Source organism: Tenrec ecaudatus, chromosome 8, assembly GCF_050624435.1.
Source record: "Tenrec ecaudatus isolate mTenEca1 chromosome 8, mTenEca1.hap1, whole genome shotgun sequence".
Lineage (NCBI taxonomy): Eukaryota > Metazoa > Chordata > Mammalia > Afrosoricida > Tenrecidae > Tenrec > Tenrec ecaudatus.
In genome coordinates this window covers 45,893,776-45,910,977 of record NC_134537.1, presented here as the reverse complement: position 1 = coordinate 45,910,977, position 17,202 = coordinate 45,893,776, and the positions used below count along the sequence as shown (strand labels likewise).

General features: G+C 38.1%; 1 protein-coding gene across 2 annotated transcripts in view; it reads right to left on the bottom strand.

Moving 5' to 3' along the window:
• Window positions 1-17,202, bottom strand: part of IQCB1 (IQ motif containing B1) — a 94,585-nt gene that overhangs the window by 15,514 nt on the left and 61,869 nt on the right. For both annotated transcript variants that reach the window (XM_075556339.1, XM_075556340.1), the window contains exons 10-11: window positions 14,994-15,136; window positions 5,303-5,451 (exon numbers count right to left, since the gene is read on the bottom strand). In XM_075556339.1, the coding sequence (XP_075412454.1) occupies window positions 5,303-5,451; window positions 14,994-15,136 (292 nt within the window). The remainder of the gene's footprint in view (window positions 1-5,302; window positions 5,452-14,993; window positions 15,137-17,202) is intronic.

Here is a 17,202-nt window from a genome sequence, read left to right as displayed (position 1 = left end):
CAGTAATGTGCCTCAGTGTGGGTGTTTTTCTAATGATTGTAGGTGTTTTTCTGACTTAGCAGGATTTTAAAACTGAAATATAAACATTTGGTTTGGGAAATATGGAATTACTTGATTCCTTCTCCAGTTTTCTTCAAATGTTTGGATGTTTAACTTCCGGGGCTGGCTATACTTTCTCTTTGCTCTGCTTTCCAGACTCACTAACTTTTTATACCTGCCATTTAGTTACGTTTTCCATCTTTTTGGTTCAATTTTATTGTTTGTTCCTTTTTTAAACCTGTGTCCTTCTGATGTCCAGTGTGACTAGCTATGTTTCACCTGATAGGCATTTGTGGTAGTTACATAATCTTGTGTCAACTTGAAGATATTATGAATGAAGAGGTGGAGTCTAGCCTGTCAATCAGGTCAGAACCTGATGGTGCCTCCTTGTGGGCATGGCCTTCTCATGAGGATTCTGGGAACTTCCACTCTCTGCCTTCACCTTCCTGTTGACAAGCCATTTCAATCCAAGGTGATGGCAGCCAGAGCCATGGAGATGCTTCCACCACCAATGGATCTACAAGACTTTGCCCCTATTGGCTTCTGATCATCCTGAATTCTGTTATCACTGTGTGTGGTTGCATGAGTCTGGAGAGCGATTTATGGACTAGTATCAGACTTATGGGCTAATATCAGACTTACGGACTTGATCTGGGTGGGGTTGGGCTGTTTTCTCAATATACAATTGCTCTTTGATATAAAGCTCTCTCTTACATACGAATGTTTCTGGATTTGTTTCTCAAATCAACCAGGCCTAACACAGCGTTAAAAAGCTATCTTAAAATTCTGCGCAAGTGGGCAGGCTTATTTACTGTGCATTTTAGTTTAATTTGCTGTTGTTGTGTGCTATCGAGGCAATTCTGATGCACAGAATGGAAATATCTGCTGGGGTTTCTTGGGCTTTAATTTTTATGGAAGCAGATTGCCAGGTCTTTTGCTCCATGGAGTGACTAACAAGTTTGAACTTCTGACTTTGGTGAGCACTCTCAGAACTTAGGGGAAAGGACTGCAGGTGTAGGCATTAAATATATAAAATTTCCTTTAATATTCTTGCCTTTAGTTTGGCACTCTAGCCTTCAAATATGCTCAATCTCCCCATGAAAGACCCTGTCCATTAAAAAAGATTCTTCCTTTCTCTTGATATTTCTTTCTTGCATCTGCTATCTCTCCTCCACCTTCTGCTTTTAGTATCCTCTGGGCTTATGATACTATGCTGGGGCTTTAAGAGCAACGGTTCCAGAACAAAGGCATCTCTGCTCCAGGACCAGAAAAGTCTACACTGAATTTTTCACCTTTAGTCTCATTTCCTCATCCCTTGCTATTTCAGGATTCTGAAATTGTATCTATCTCCAAGTTTTATTTACCTTCTCAATTGTCGATGATTTGCTTCATTCGGTACTCTTGTGGCTGGCCTATGATGAACATGTATAATTGTGCTATTGTATTTTTCTGTCACAAAAAGTAAAAAGTAGCCAACTTTGTAACTGTAGAGACCAGAAACGAGCAATATCACTTTAATTTTTGAGAAGAGAAAAGCCTAGAGCTTTCCAAATAAATAAATAAATGAATGAATGAATGGCAGCCAAATTCCAACACTGTACCATTACGAAGAACTCTACGTGGCTGTGTAATTTGAAACTGGCAAGTTTACTTGGTTTTCTCAATTTCTGCCCACCTGGGAACCAAGGCCTCTGCTTCTGCATAATGTTAAGGGAGGGACAGAAATGGACAAGAGTTCTGGCCTTTCTTTTGCTAGCAGGAACAGTAATCACCAGTTCCTACTAAGAGACAAATTCAGTTAAAGGATATTCCTACTCCCATCCTCTTATTTTAATACCAATGTCAACAGTAGTGCTAATAAAAACCTAATTTGAGTAACATACATATAAGTATACATTTTATACTAGCCACATTAAAAATCGGTTACTAATGAGCTGATTCTGACTTATGGCAATCCCATGTGTGCCAAAATAAATCTTTCAATGACCGTAAAAGTAGGCACTCTGGGTGAACTTGAACCTCCATCCTTTTAATTAGCAACTGAGCCTATTAACAATTTATCTTAGTCGTTAAGTGTTGGGCTGCACTCCACATGGTTGGTAGTTTGAAACCACCAGCAGCTCTGTGGGAGAAAGACTGGGTCTTCTACTCCTGTAAACAGTTACAGCCACGGAAACTCACAGGGGGGTGCTATGAATCAGCACTCACTTGCAGGCATTGAGTCTGGATTTTTAATCCCAAACCAAAACGATTCTGACTCCTAGTGACCCTACATAAGGTTTCTATGGCTGTAAATCTTTATAGGAACAGAGAGATTGATCTTTCTCCGACAGAGTGGCTGGCAGGTTTGGACGGCTGACCTTGTGGTTAGCAGTCCAAGGCTACATTAGACTAAAGGAATAATAACAAACAGGTGGAATTCATTTCAATAATATGTAACTCAATAGACAATAGCCTTCAAAACTTGGTTACATGTCAAGTACTTACTAGTTACATTAAGTCTATTAGAAAAGGATGCTTTAGCTATCTGACAAAATGTGCCTTTACTGACCATTGTCTTGCTCTAATTTTCTCTGATACATTTTTCTTCTTCATTCTCCCTAAGAAATGGACAAGCTGGTGCATATTACTTTATATTAAAGAACCCTTTTAGAAAGTATTAATCCACTGCTATCGAGTTAATTTCAATTCATAGCAACCCTATGTAGGGTTTCTGAAGCTTGAGGTTGAAATCCTTATGGGAATAAACAGCCTCATCTTTCTTCCACAGAGCAATTGGTGGATTTGAACTTCTCATCTTGCAGTTACAACCCCATGTTCACCACCACCAGGGTTCCTTTAGGAAGTATAGGGCTCATCTAAATTACGCATGGTGGGGTAAATAAGGCTCTAGCTGATTCTGTTGCAGGAAAAAGCTTGAAAAGGAAGTAGCATGAAGTGAAAGGAGTCACAGATTCCTCCAAAGGAAGTATTTGCAATCTTGATTTAAAAACCAAAAAAACAAACCCAAAACACCAAAAAACACAACCACTGCCAAATCAAATTCCAACTTGTAAAACCTTCTAGGACAGAGTAGAACTGCCCTACTGATTTCCAAGGCTGTAAATCTTACGAAGCAGACAATCATAACTTTCTCCTGCAGAGCAATTGGTGGGTTTGAACCCTAGACCTTTCAGTTAGCATTCATTTGAATGTTAAACACTATATCACTGGAGTTCTTTCCAACCTTGACAATCATGGGGCAATCTTTGGATAGTCTAGTCTAGCAGAGGGTAAGTAGCAGGTGTTGGTGTAATTCAATGATGGTACCGGACTATTGGTTCAGATTTTTTCTGATAGCTCCAGAAATCCTGAAGAAAGGGGTTGATATCTCTTGTTATTTCCCAGTACTAACTCTACCCTATTTTTAAAAAAGTACTTGACAAAGATTATATACCAATAGATAACTGTTGTCCAGTCTATTCTAATTCATGGTCAAGTTTGCCTCGTCTTGTTCCATCTTCACATCTGCTAACATGTTCAAGTGCAAATATTATGCCAATCTTACTGAGGGTCTCCCATAGCCTTGTTGGTCTACTACATCAACCATGATGTTCTTTTCCAATGTTCCAATTACTCTCCCTGTCTGATAGTCTATTGTGATCTATAAGGTTTCCATTGGCTAATTTTGAAACATACATTGTCAGGCCTTTCTTCTAGGTCCATTTTAGTTTGGAAATTCTGCTGAAATCTGCCCAACCTGCTAGTATTTGGAATATTGGTGGAATAGCTTCCCATATCACTGTAGCATCCACACCACCACAGTCCAACAAGTTGACAAGTGGTAGCTCAAGGACAGAGACTGTTCAAAATCTATCCCTATCACTGTGTAGACCAGAACTGACTCAAAAGTTCAATAAATGAGAGCTAGGAGGCAAAATCTATTTATTGAGGTATAGGTATAAGAATATATATGTAAATATATCAAACATACATATATTTATATGTTAAGTATTAAACTAGCAGACGGACTTTGGGCCTCTGCTCAGATTTGAAGTTAAACAAATGGCCATCTAGCAAGGAAGCATCTAAGCCCATATGTCGATGGGATCAGGTATCAAAAGATCCAAAATAAACAATTATATCGATATGAATGAGGGGAGTTGGAGTGGAGACCAAAGCCTATCTACATACAATTGGACATCCCCTTACAGAAGGGTCACAAGGAAGGAACAATTCCACCAGGGTGGAGCAAAGCACCAATGAAACACACATCATTCCTCTGGCTCCTGAATACTTCCTTCCCCCCACTATCACGATGCAGCTCTACCTTAAAAATCTGACCAGACCGGAGTACGTAAATTGGTACAAACTAGAGCTCTGGAGAATCCAGAATAAGATAAACCCCTCAGGAACAGTGGTGGGATTAGCTATACCATGTAGGGCGGGGCGGTGGGGAGGGGAACAGGAAAAAAGGGGAAACTGATCACAATGTTGGATATATAACCCACCTCCCCTGAGGGGGACAAATAATAGAAATGTGAGTGAAGGGAGACAACAGATGGAGTAAAATATGAAATAATAGTATATAATTAATCAAGGATTCACAAGGGCAAGAGGGCTTGGAAGGGAGGGGGAAAAAGAGGAGCTGATATTAAGGCTCAAGTAGAAAGATAATGTTTTGGAAATGATGATGGCAACACATGTATAAGTATGCTTAATACAATTGAATTAAGGATTGTTATAAGATCTGTAAGAGCCTCCAATAAAATGATTAAAAAAAGAGTTCAATAAATGATCGGTCAACTAAATACTATAGAATCTAAAATGCTAATATGAAAGTTAATCTTGCATGAGAAAATAACTGGATAATCAGAAAAACTGCACATTAAGTGAAAGAGTTTGTGCTGTGCTTCCCCAAGGCAATAAAATATTACTATACTTCAGATAAGTCCCAGGAAAATGATCATATAAGAACATCATTCTAAAATTCAAGAATTATAATGATTTAATTGTACCCAATACATTATTTATGAATTAAAAAAATAAACTATGTAGTTGTGTTTATCAGCCAGGCTAGCACAATAAACTATCGCAATATGACTACCCTGTAGAACAGTATATGAAGTACAAAGATCTATTTAAGTACTATCTAAATCAGGACGTAATGAAGCCTTAAGAAAACAAAGTTACTAGACCAAAGCTTTCAATCAAGCACACAGTAAAGTCAGGAATTCGTGTCTTTGCCTCAATCTAATGGTTCTTTTAACTATATCACACTCACGGCTCTCTGAAGTGTGACAGCTGCTTTATGCTCCGTAAGAGATGGCTTCTGTAGGCGAAAACGTTTCCTCTCCCTGTACCCTTTCCAGTGTTTCTGGATAGTCAATGCTGATTTTTCTTCCAGTTCCTGATAGTGTTTTTCCACCTGACCTAAATAAATGACAGATACTATTACAGCATACTCACTATTAAGCTTTCTCATATTCTGAAAACAGAACAACAGTATAACACCAATATTGGCATAAAAAAATCCCAGTACTGCTCACTAATTTTCCCAAGTCTGTTATTTTATAGTTCTCGAACAGGAAACCTTCTTTGGAGAAAACACTCAAACTCTTTCTTCTGGGAAATGAAAAAGAGCCGACAATCCAATAGCAAGAACCATGAGTACAAGGATAGAAAGTCTTCAAAAGACCTCAACTGGTACCCGTGGGAAAAGGAAAGTGCATCGATTCATCTGTGTGCGTCCAAATATTTCTTCAGTTGCTGGTATGGTTCTACAGATGGCTTAAAAAGACTTAAAAATTTTTTTTCTGGGAGATGGTTAGCATGTAGCCCAAGGTTCACAGTAGCTAAGTGAAAAAAAAAAAGTAGACGGCAACTAACAACAGTATTAAAGAGAAGGGATGCATGTTTGAGAGATTACAGAACAAAATAATGTGGGAGAGAGAGAGAGGAGAATATCCTAATGTCACACTGAGTTATCAGTGTCATTACCTGAGAAAGAAAAACAGAAGGAGAAATCTGGAGGGCAAGTTAATAGTTTCAATTTTAAAAAATTGTTCTTGGAATCCCGGAGATTATCAAAATGAAGTACTTAATAGGTAGCTGGTTAAAAGTTGCATTGTCCACTATGGTAGACCCTTTCCACAAATTGTTACCTAACATTAAAAAACAAGTGAAAAATTAAAGTCCTCAAGTATACTCAATAGCTTCTGGTAGCCAGTGGCTACTGTAGTGCACAGCACAGATATAGAACGTTTGACTAAACGTTAGGAGTGAGGTTGAGGATAAAGGCTAGATTTGAGAGTACTGAGCACTGAGTTGATAACAAAGCTTTTATTATGGGTGGGACACCCAGGAAGAGCAACAGGAGAGCAGTGAGCAACCTTGGACAGCACATATATTTAAGGGAAAGGCAGAATGGTACTGAAGCTACTGAAGCACACTGGGATTGTGTAGTAAAAGGTGGTAAGAACAAGCAAAGAAGTTTTGAAACCATTCGGACCTCCTAGACTACAGTTCAAAATTAATTTCTGCTTAGTCTGTAGTGAAACTATAATTACTTAAGCTACTAGGAAATTATTTTATGACAAAGGATGATCATGTGATACAAATGAGCACTAGAAAACCTAATCTACGTAAGCAGTCTGAGTTGTGCATAGGGAGAAGGGAGTGGATAATCTATTACTGTTACTCAACAACAATCAAGATCAACCACACTTATTCTTTCTGGAAAAAAGATACTGGGGAAAGATTTTAGGAAGCACTATAACCTCTACTTTCTTGAATAATAGGATAATAAAAAATTTAATTGTGGATCCAAAATGAAATTCTTGACTTCTGTCTTTTCTCCATCTATCATGATGTTTTCTATTGGTCTAGTTGTGAAGATTTGGGTTTCCTCAGTATAGTGGTAATCCATACTAAAAGCTGCAGTGTCTGATCTTCATCAGCAAGTCCTTCAAGTCCTCACTTTCAGCAAGCAAGGCTGTGTTATCTACATATTGAAGGTTGTCAAAAAGCCTTCCAACAATCCTGATGTCCTGAACCTTTTCATATTGTGAACCATAATAAATACATGAGGGAATGAGGAGCGTAATACTTTAAAATAAAGGTAACCATTATAATAAAAATGCAAGACTTCCTAAAAACTAAATAACCAACCAACCAACTCCCAAACAAGAAAAGGATAAATTACTTAACAAACAAACAAACTTTAGAGTAAAGTAAGGAAGGAATAGGCTTTCAGGGACAAGAAAAAATGATGTACATTTGACAAACTGTACAAATTTATGTACAATTATAAATATCTTACATAACTATGAAACATTATAGAAAAGAAATTCCCTGCATGTTATATCAAAGTGTGGTGTAGAAATCAGCTGGTGCCCAGTCTTATTGCCTTGTCTCCAACAAGCAGTCACGTACATGAGATGTCAACTAAGTCCAAATGGAAGAAGCATATCAACATCAGTGACCAAAGGATTGTAAATCATATAATCTTAAGTACAGGGAGGAAAATGTATCAGAGCCTAAATAGCAAGAATCTAGTTTGCAGAAGACTAAGGATGACAGTGGTAGCCCAAGATACAACTGTGGGATCTACGCAGAAAGTAAGCCTCTAGTGATTTCCCTCTATCCATTACAAAGGCATTAGAGTAGTCACCGAATAGAGAATATTGGAAATACTACAGAAGATCAAAATGATAAACCTGACTTGAACAGTTACAACCTTATTCCCTCTGATACGTCAGGTCTGATCTGGTTTTCAATATTTTCTGTATTTTTTTGTTCATATAGGGATTTATTGCAGATGTGTTATGTCATTAAGGGTCACCCTCTTGAATTTTTGTTATATGTTTTTCAGTATATTAAACCCACAATTGATTAACATATAGGGACATCAAGTAGAACAAGGGTTTCTGGGTGGCGTAGTGGTGGTGGTGGAGTATGTGTCAAATGGAGCTGGTGTCAATGAGTTCAAGAAGGAAAAGAATGTCTTGGAACCCATTGTGGTAGCACTTACACAACACTGCTTGATGACTGAACTATGGAGTGATATGGTATCTGTATTAACTCCCACTAAAGTGGTTTTGGGAAAAAAAAAAAAACTTTAGAAAGCAGAAAATAACTAAAAATTTAAACAGCTTTAAAATGGGATTGGGGTTTTTAATCTGTTTTGTTTTGTTATTGTTTTTTGGGAGCTTGTTCCTTGTTTTGTATGATTTTCTGTTTATGAAATTCAGGATGGATTAATAATTACTGAGGGGCATGGCAGGGGAAGTTTGGGGAATATGGGGAGAGTAACAATGGGTACAAGAAAGAAGAAAATGTTCTGAAATGGATTATGGTCATGATTACACAATTCGTAATATTAAATTGTATGATATGTGAATTATATGAAAATGAAACTATTACATGAAAAATAAAAAAATTAATTCCCTGAAAATTAACAGAGAAAAACCAACATTTAAATGTATTTAGTTTGTATCATAACAACCCTTAAGGATACTATTCTTTGTGACTTTCCAACACTCAATTTGTCTATCTTTAATAAGATATGGCCAAAGGATAATTATCAACTGTTTAATAACAAAACAAAGAACAAAGCTGTTGGTTATCATGTTGATGGCAGAATTGTTAATATTATTCTGAGTCTGTTACTTATAATGACTAGATGATATCCTAATGCTATCATCTTGCTAGTTTGAAAATAGATTTTTGCGATTAGAAAATCAGAAATGTTAATATAAGAGATTAGATCTGAATTTGAACTCAAAGTGTCACTATGAGCGCCACAATATATTTTAACTTCCCTGGCAGTCTAATTATGTCAGTAATTTTGTACCCAAATTGTTCTTTGCTCGTGAAGTAAAAAATTTCATAATCAGAGAAAATCTGTATTTTGACATGACGCTGCCAAAAAATGGAGTTGCAAGTAATTTATTGGTGGTCCAATACCATTTCCGCAGGGGTTTCCTCACCACTCCCTGAAGTATTATTAGGTCCAGAAATTTCCAAATGTCATCTTTGGTCACTGGTTCTGCTCTTTGTACTGGTTTGTCTCCATACCAAATTTTTTCAATGACCTCATTGGTCAGAAATAATTGTAGGTATGCCAAAAGGTTGTGTGGTCAACATCTACTTTCATACTAGGTGCTCCAGTAACGGGAATCTTGGGGGAGATGCTTGATCCCTACTACAGATGATAGAGCACCAAGTTTGCACATTGCTGAGCTCAGGTGCGGAAACATCAATGTCATCATCACTTATCTGATCAGTGTCAGTGACGGATGATAAATATCCCCATGGACCGCTACTGCTCAATTCTACGAGTAATTCTAAGTCACTGTCGCTGTCATTTATTTATCTGGTCTAAAACTCCTTTTGTACTAAAGTGACACTTTTTTGATGCCACGGACAAAAAATTTCCAGGCAAAATTTTTTCCAAATGACAGTAAAAGGGCAGGCAGGGCACTGGAGACTGATCTAGGCTAGGGACAAATCTGAGGTGATTTTTTTTGATACAATGTAATCCTCACAGGTTACACTGTATCACTCTTTGTATATGTCTCTTAGACTTGCAGTTTTGAATTTCCCGCACAATTCGGCCACTGCATCCAGAGAATGGAACAGAACGAGGAAGTCAGATCGCTCTGCGATCACAGCGGAGGACACTGCTGGACCGGGGCGCAGATAAGGGATTTCTCTGCAGTGTAATCCCGAGGGTGGCTCAAGGGTTACTGCTTCTCACAGTTAACATTTACTCCGGATTACCGCCAGGGAGGTTAACAATAAAACATAAGAAAAAGGCTGAAAATATATCGTTGCTCTGTCTACTGAAACACCCCAAAAACGATAGCCCTCACCTTGTAGCACAATAAAAAATCCTAGTTGTAGTCCTTGGAAAAGCTGACGATTTTAGGACTGGGATAGGAAATGCACAAAATAAGCTTAGAACATCTTACCTGAATAGGAAGAATGCTAGTTCTCAATTAATTCATCGTTGTCAACCTACTGTTCTCAACTAATACCACCACTGCAGGACAAAGGAGGGCTGGTCCATAGGACTTCCACGGTTGTGATCTTTGTGGCGGCAGATTGCCATCTTTCTCCCACCGAGCAGCTGGTGGGTTTGAACTGCCAATTTTATAGCTAGCAGCCAAATGATTAACTCCTATACTAATGATCTTTTAAGTCTTCAGATATGTTCACATGAGTACATAATTAAATTTCAAGAAATATTAAAACTATTGTTGAGGGAGTCAGGAAACCAGTACATTATTTTGAAAACAGGTAAATAAAAGTATTTGTCTTGCCTTACCTATATGAACTATTGTTATTAGCAGCCATTGAGCCTATTCCAACTCATTAGCAACTCCATGCCAGCAGAATAAAACATATTCCATACAGTTTTATGATTGTCACCTTTAGGAAGTAGATTACCAGGGGATCATCTGTCGTAGGCAACTCTGGGTGGGTTAGACCTGGCAACCTTTATGTTTTGGTAATTGGCATTTTATTGGTTGTATTAAGTGTAGAGACATTATGTTGTATTAAGTGAGAGACATTATGAACAATTTGTACACAATTCTTAAGGTACGTACCAAAATCTTAAAGTTGCAAGTTGACAAAATATTTTCCTATATTCCAGTGACATTCCAGCTTTAAATTTGAACACAAATTTTTTAAAAGAGACTATCAAGTACCATTATCTTCAAATGTTGATAAGCAATTACATCTTAGTTCCACTAATTCAATTTAATGTCACACATGCTACATGTTCAAATGACAAACCATTCACAGCACATAACAAAGCTGTCAGGAAAATTGGACTACCACAACCAAAGGTATTACAGAACGCACAGTCCTAACAAGACAGTCATGATGATGGAATGGTTTTCAGACACAATTTCATCAAAACAAACATGGAAACAAAAATTTAAGTGACCAAGTCATATAAATGCCGAACAGTGAGTCCAAACTGACATTGTGTTTTGTATTAGGGATACAAAAACTCCCCCCATCCCATGGAATGTTATGCTGACACCCAGGCAAGTCAAATTTTCCTATAATTCAACATCCCACTATTTTCTGGTTGTATCAAAAGATAAACAACCAGTAAATTATTTCCCATCTTAAAATAAAGCATTTATACTTAAAAAAGAGGGGATGAAGTGGGCTGTCTTCCTTCCTCTTTTTTTTTTTTACATTTTATTAGGGGCTCATACAACTCTTATCACAATCCATACATATACATACATCAATTGTATAAAGCACATCCATACATTCTTTGCCCTAATCATTTTCAAAGCATCTGCTCTCCACCCAAGCCCTTTGCATCAGGTACTCTTTTTTTCCCCTCCCTCCCCCTCCCCCCTCCCTCGTGAGCCCTTGATAATTTATACATCATTATTTTGTCATATCTTGCCCCATCCGGAGTCTCCCTTCCCCTCCTTCTCTGCCGTCCCTCTCCCAGGGAGGAGGCCACATGTGGATCCTTGTAATCAGTTCCCCCTTTCCAACCCACTCACCCTCCACTCTCCCAGCATCACCCCTCACACCCTTGGTCCTGAAGGTATCATCCACCCTGGATTCCCTGTACCTCCAGCCCCCATATGCACCAGTGTACAACCTCTGCCCTATCCAGCCCTGCAAGGTAGAATTCGGATCATGGTAGTTGGGGGGAGGAAGCATCCAGGATCTGGGGAAAAGCTGTGTTCTTCATCGGTACTACATCACACCCTGACTGACCCATCTCCTCTCTTAAACCCCTTTATGAGGGGATCTCCAGTGGTTGACATTTGGGCCTTGGGTCTCCACTCTGCACTTCCCCCTTCATTCAATATGGTGTGTGTATACTTTTTTTTTTTGCATGATGCCTTATACCTGGTCCCTTTGGCACCTCGTGATCGCACCTGGTGTGTTTCTTCCACGTGGGCTTTATTGCTTCTGAGCTAGATGGCCGCTTGTTCACCTTCAAGCCTTTAAAACCCCAGGCCAGGCACCATCAGCTTTCTTCGCCACATTTGCTTATGCACCCGATTGTCTTCAGCGATAGTATCATGGAGGTGTGCAGCCAATGATATGATTTTTTGTTCTTTGATGTCTGAAAACTTATTCTTTTCGGGACCACGCGATCACACAGGTTGGTGTGTTCTTCCATGTGGGCTTTGTTGCTTCTGAGCTAGATGGCTGCTTGTTTATCTTCAAGCCTTTAAGACCCCAGTCACTATCTCTTTTGATAGCCGGGCACCATCAGCTTTCTTCACATTTACTTGTTCACCCACTTTGGCTTCAGCAGTCATGTCGGGAGGGTGAGCATCATAGAGTGCAAATTTAATAAAAGAAAGTATTCATGCATTGAGGGAGTGCTTGAGTAGAAGCCCAAGGTCCTTCCGCCACCTTAATACTGAACCTATATAGACACATAGATCTTAAAAATGTTTCTGGAGCTACTAAAAAACTTGCATTTACAAAATAATTGATAAAAATATTGCTCTAGGTTGTGCAATAAGGGAGATAGCACTGATAAGACATGGTAAACATTAATCAGGTTTGGCTTCTTTTTCTCCTGCTTCATCCGAGGCTGGACTCTACTTTGCTCCATTTTTGGCATGTCAATCTCCTTTACTTTCTTGGTTAGCTACTCAGCCTGTTTTCCCTTTGCCTCCTTTTCCCTTTCGCTTGCACTTTTTGTCTGAATAGCTATCCTTTCTTGTGGCTTTTGGCTTCACCTCAATTTTTGAAGGTGCAGGTTTTGTTGCGCTCCCCTCTCCACTGGCATCCAGCCCTTCCCACTGGCTCTTGGGGCTCTGGACCCAGGGAATGGACAAAACCTTTTTGTTTTTATGCACTTAACTGTAAGCATTTATGGAGTGTACTCTAATTGTGTATAAAAAGATTCATTTTTATATTATTCCAGTTCATAAAGAATTATAAAATAGTATCTTTTGTAACCCAAATAAATTAATGGCACTGGTCATAAGTGACTGCTAATTACAATAAAAGGGAAAAATATATAAGGAGGCTTCAAAAGGTTTTTGGGAAAACTTCATTACTTTTTAATTAGTTTTTTTAATGAATTTTTTGAAGTCCCCTTGTATTATGTGCTGTCTAATGAATGGAACATAATACTCCAAGTAGTCTTGCTAAATCTTCACTGCCATTCAGTGAAGATGACCCTATAGGACAGGGTAGAATGGGCGCCCCTGTGAGTTTCCCAAATGCAATTCTTGATGGGAGTAAAAGTCCTTTCTTCCGTGCCTCAGAGCAGCTGGTAAGGTTTCAAGCTGACAAATTTTGGGGAGCCCAACCTTATGTGTAAACACCATATCATTGCTTCATAATATTTGCTGATGAAGATCAAGAATTGCAACCTTCAGTGCGGATCACAACTCAATGTAAAGAAGACCAAAATCCTCCCAACTGGACCAGTAGTTAACATCATGATAAATAGAGAAAAGGTTGAAGGTGTCAAGGATTTTGTCTTGGATCCATAATCAGTGCTCACAGAAGCAGCAGTCAGGAGCTCAAACGACGAGTTGCATTAGATAAATCTGCTGCACAAGACCTCTTTGAAGTACTGAAAAGCAAGGATGTTACTTAGAGGACTAAGGTGCGCCTCCCCCAAGGTATGGTATTTTCAGTTGTCTCACGTGTGTGTGAAAGTTGGACACTGATTAAAGAAGACCGAAGAAGAAATTGATGCATCTGAATTGTGGTGCTGGTGAAGAATCTCACAGTACCACAGACTGCTAAAAGGAGAAACAGATTTATCTTGGAAGAATTATGACCAGAGTGCTCCTTACAGACAAGGATGGCAAGATTTCATCTTACATACTCTGGACATGTTATCAGGAAAGACCAATCCCTGCAAAAGGACATCATGTTTGTTAAAGTTGTAGAGGGGCACCAAAGGAGGGGAAGGTGTTCAAGGAGATGGACTGACATCATGGCTACAAAATGGGCTCAAGAACATGAACAATTATGAGGATGGTGCAGGGCCAGGGAGTGTTTTGTTCTGTTGTGCATAAGGTTGCAATGGGTCAGAACCAACTTGATGATACCTAAAAACAACATGTATTTGGGAATACTAGAGAATTACTTTTCATGATTATGTGATCAAAAGTATTTTGGAAATATTAACAAACAGGAGCCCTCACATTCAAGAAACACTGAAATATTTACGGGTGAAACGGAAGTATCCTTGCTTGCTTGGTATTTTCCTCATAATAATAATGGGAGTAAAATGAGTTTGTGGTTTAACTAAAACAAGCGTGGCCATGAACTGGAAAATATTGATACTGGGTGATGGACATATTATTCTGATTACTTACATAAGTGTGTGTGTCCATATCTGTCTATATATAATACTTTTACTAATAACATTTAAAAAATCACTGGAAAAAGAAATTTGAGCTAACTTGCCAAACACTTGTCCTCTGCAGATCATTCTTGTTTGAAATTTAGGCAGGGATAGATCATAGCTGGATTTTAATTAAGTGGGTTTGTTTTGAACCAAAGCTGAGAGCCTAATATTTTTCTACATCTTTCTTCCAGAAAAAAGCAAAAATGGTCAAAGTGGAAAAAGTTTCATAAGGTCAATACTAGAGAGTGAGGAGCAAAGTCCTGTTAGTAGAATGTAGCAATAATTTAATCCCTTAAATTCAAGAAGCTTCTTTATATACATTGTTGATATCTCTAAATATACATTTTTATATTTTCTTATGTGTACACAAGCAGACAAACTGGTGGAGTGGTTATTCACAATTAATTAATAAGTTTAACTAAATCAGAAAAAAAGATAACTATATTTCACTCAAGGCTTTACACAGGTTTATCTGAAAAGGACACTGCGGAAGGTCTGAATTTAAAAAACAAAAAAAAAATGAAGCAACTAGAAATTTTGATTTATTAAAGCGTCCTCTAAATATTCTTATACTTACACTTTTAACACTGCCACCCACCTGGATGAACAATTTCGAGCATGGTCAGTCGTAATTCTCGAGAAAGTCTCAGAGCTCTCTGTCTTTGAATTTGTACTTGTAATCTATGGTTCTCTTCTTCTTTCTGCCTGTTTAACTCCAGCAATATCTTTGTTCGTTTAGTTCTGTAGTGGAAATATTAACTGCCTTAAAAAAGTTTCCTAAAATTGTATGGCCAGTCAATAAATATGTATATATAAGCTCTTACATTCATTATTAATTCAATTCAGACAAAATTTTTATTTCAAAAGGTAATTTCTAGCATTGTTAAGGGATGAATGAGTCTTCATGTACAACTTTTCTGGAGAACACCTGGAAATATGCATTAAAAACCCGATGACATATTTACATCAAGTAACACAAGTCTTATAAATGTTGAACAATTTATTTCATTGCTAACCATTTTCTTAAGGAGACTATCAGATATGCACATAGTACTACAACAGTAACAAATAAAAAGCAAACTGTGTGGTTGGTCCACAATAGGGAGCTGAACAAATATATACTGGAAATTCACTGGATAGGATTTCATAAACCATGAAAAAAAGAAATTTCAAAAACATTTAGTAATGTGGAAATATATTCCTAATCTAATGTCAGGTGAAAATAAATCCAAAATATAGAGCACAAGGTTAAAACTATATTAAACACACACACATATATTTATATTAATAGTTAAAAAAATAATTTTATTGGGAGCTCTTACGGACATCTTAACATTTCATAGTTCAACCACATCACGCAGCACTTTACAACTGCTACCATAATCAGTCTCAAAACAATCTTTCCCTTTATATGTAATTTTAAAAAGTTACAATTTCAACAATTTCCTCTACATGTTTGTGTGATCATAGCTGTTTTTCCAAGCTTATCATATTCTAGATCATTAATAATTTTATAATTTATTATAAAATTTTCATGTGGCTATATTTTACTTCATCAGCATATGTGTATTATTTGCTTTTATTCACCAAATTATTTTTCTTAGCCATCTCTATTTAGTTTTTATTGTTTCCTATACATCACATCACTGTTTATCCTAAGTTTAGTCTAAAGTAAATACGTGGACTTACCCCCTTCTCCACTCCCCCCAAAAAACGGAAAAAACTCTGTAGGCAAACCTTTCATAGTACACATTTTCCCTAGCTAGGCGCGAGCATCCAGCAACTCGCTCTGAGTCAATGCGCCCAGTGGAGTTGCCTTTCCCTCAAACCTCGCTTTTTGTGAGGCCAATTTAAGAGAACAACGTGTGGCTGTGAAATTTGTTTCTTGCTTGTGAAAAATGCCACAGAAACTGTTGTGATGTTGAACACTGAATACAATGCCAGTACTATGGGAAAAACTCAAGTGTCCAAGTGGTTTTCTCATTTCAAAAAGGTGAAATGTGGATTGATGACAAACTTAATTCTGGACATCCATCAACTTCCTGTACGAAAATGCTGATGAAATTCATACAGTTGTATTCGGTGACTGATGACTGACCATTGAAGAGATGGGTAAGTTATCTGTACTATCTTGGAGCTCGGTTCAGCAAATTTGAATGGAAGATTTGGGTATGAGATGGATCACTGAGAAATGTGTGCCTCAGGTCCTAACTAACCAAGAAAAAGAGCGGCAAGTGGAAATAAGCCGTGCTTTGAAAGGACAGTTCTGAAGTGACCCAGACTTTTTTCCTAAAGTGACAAGATACAGTGCTACTCTGATGTCCCCGAAACTGAACACGAAGCACGCCAGTGGAAGAGGCCATCATCACGTCGCTCAAAAGAAGCTCATCAAGTGAAATCAAAGAGGAAGACGATGCTCTTGTTTTTTTGATGTGAGGGGGGATAGTGCATTTGGAATTTGTTCCACTAGGTCAGACTATTAATCATGCTTTCTATTTAGAGGTTCTGAAAAGATTGGGCAACATAGTGTGACAAAAAAAGGCCTGATTTCTGGCAGAGGGGGGACTGGTTTTGCCACCATGACAATGCACCTGCTTACACAGTATGCTAGTTTGGGGCAAAAACAACAACAAACCCCAGCATGCCTCTCTTGCCCCATGCACCTTACTCACTGACCTTGCTCTATGTGGCTTTTTGGTTTCTGCCAATGAAGTGGGACATGAAAAGGCAGTGATTTGATGACAAAGAAGAGGGGGAAAAGAATGAGGGAGGTGCTTGCTGTCAGCCACCCAAATAGATGAGTTTGA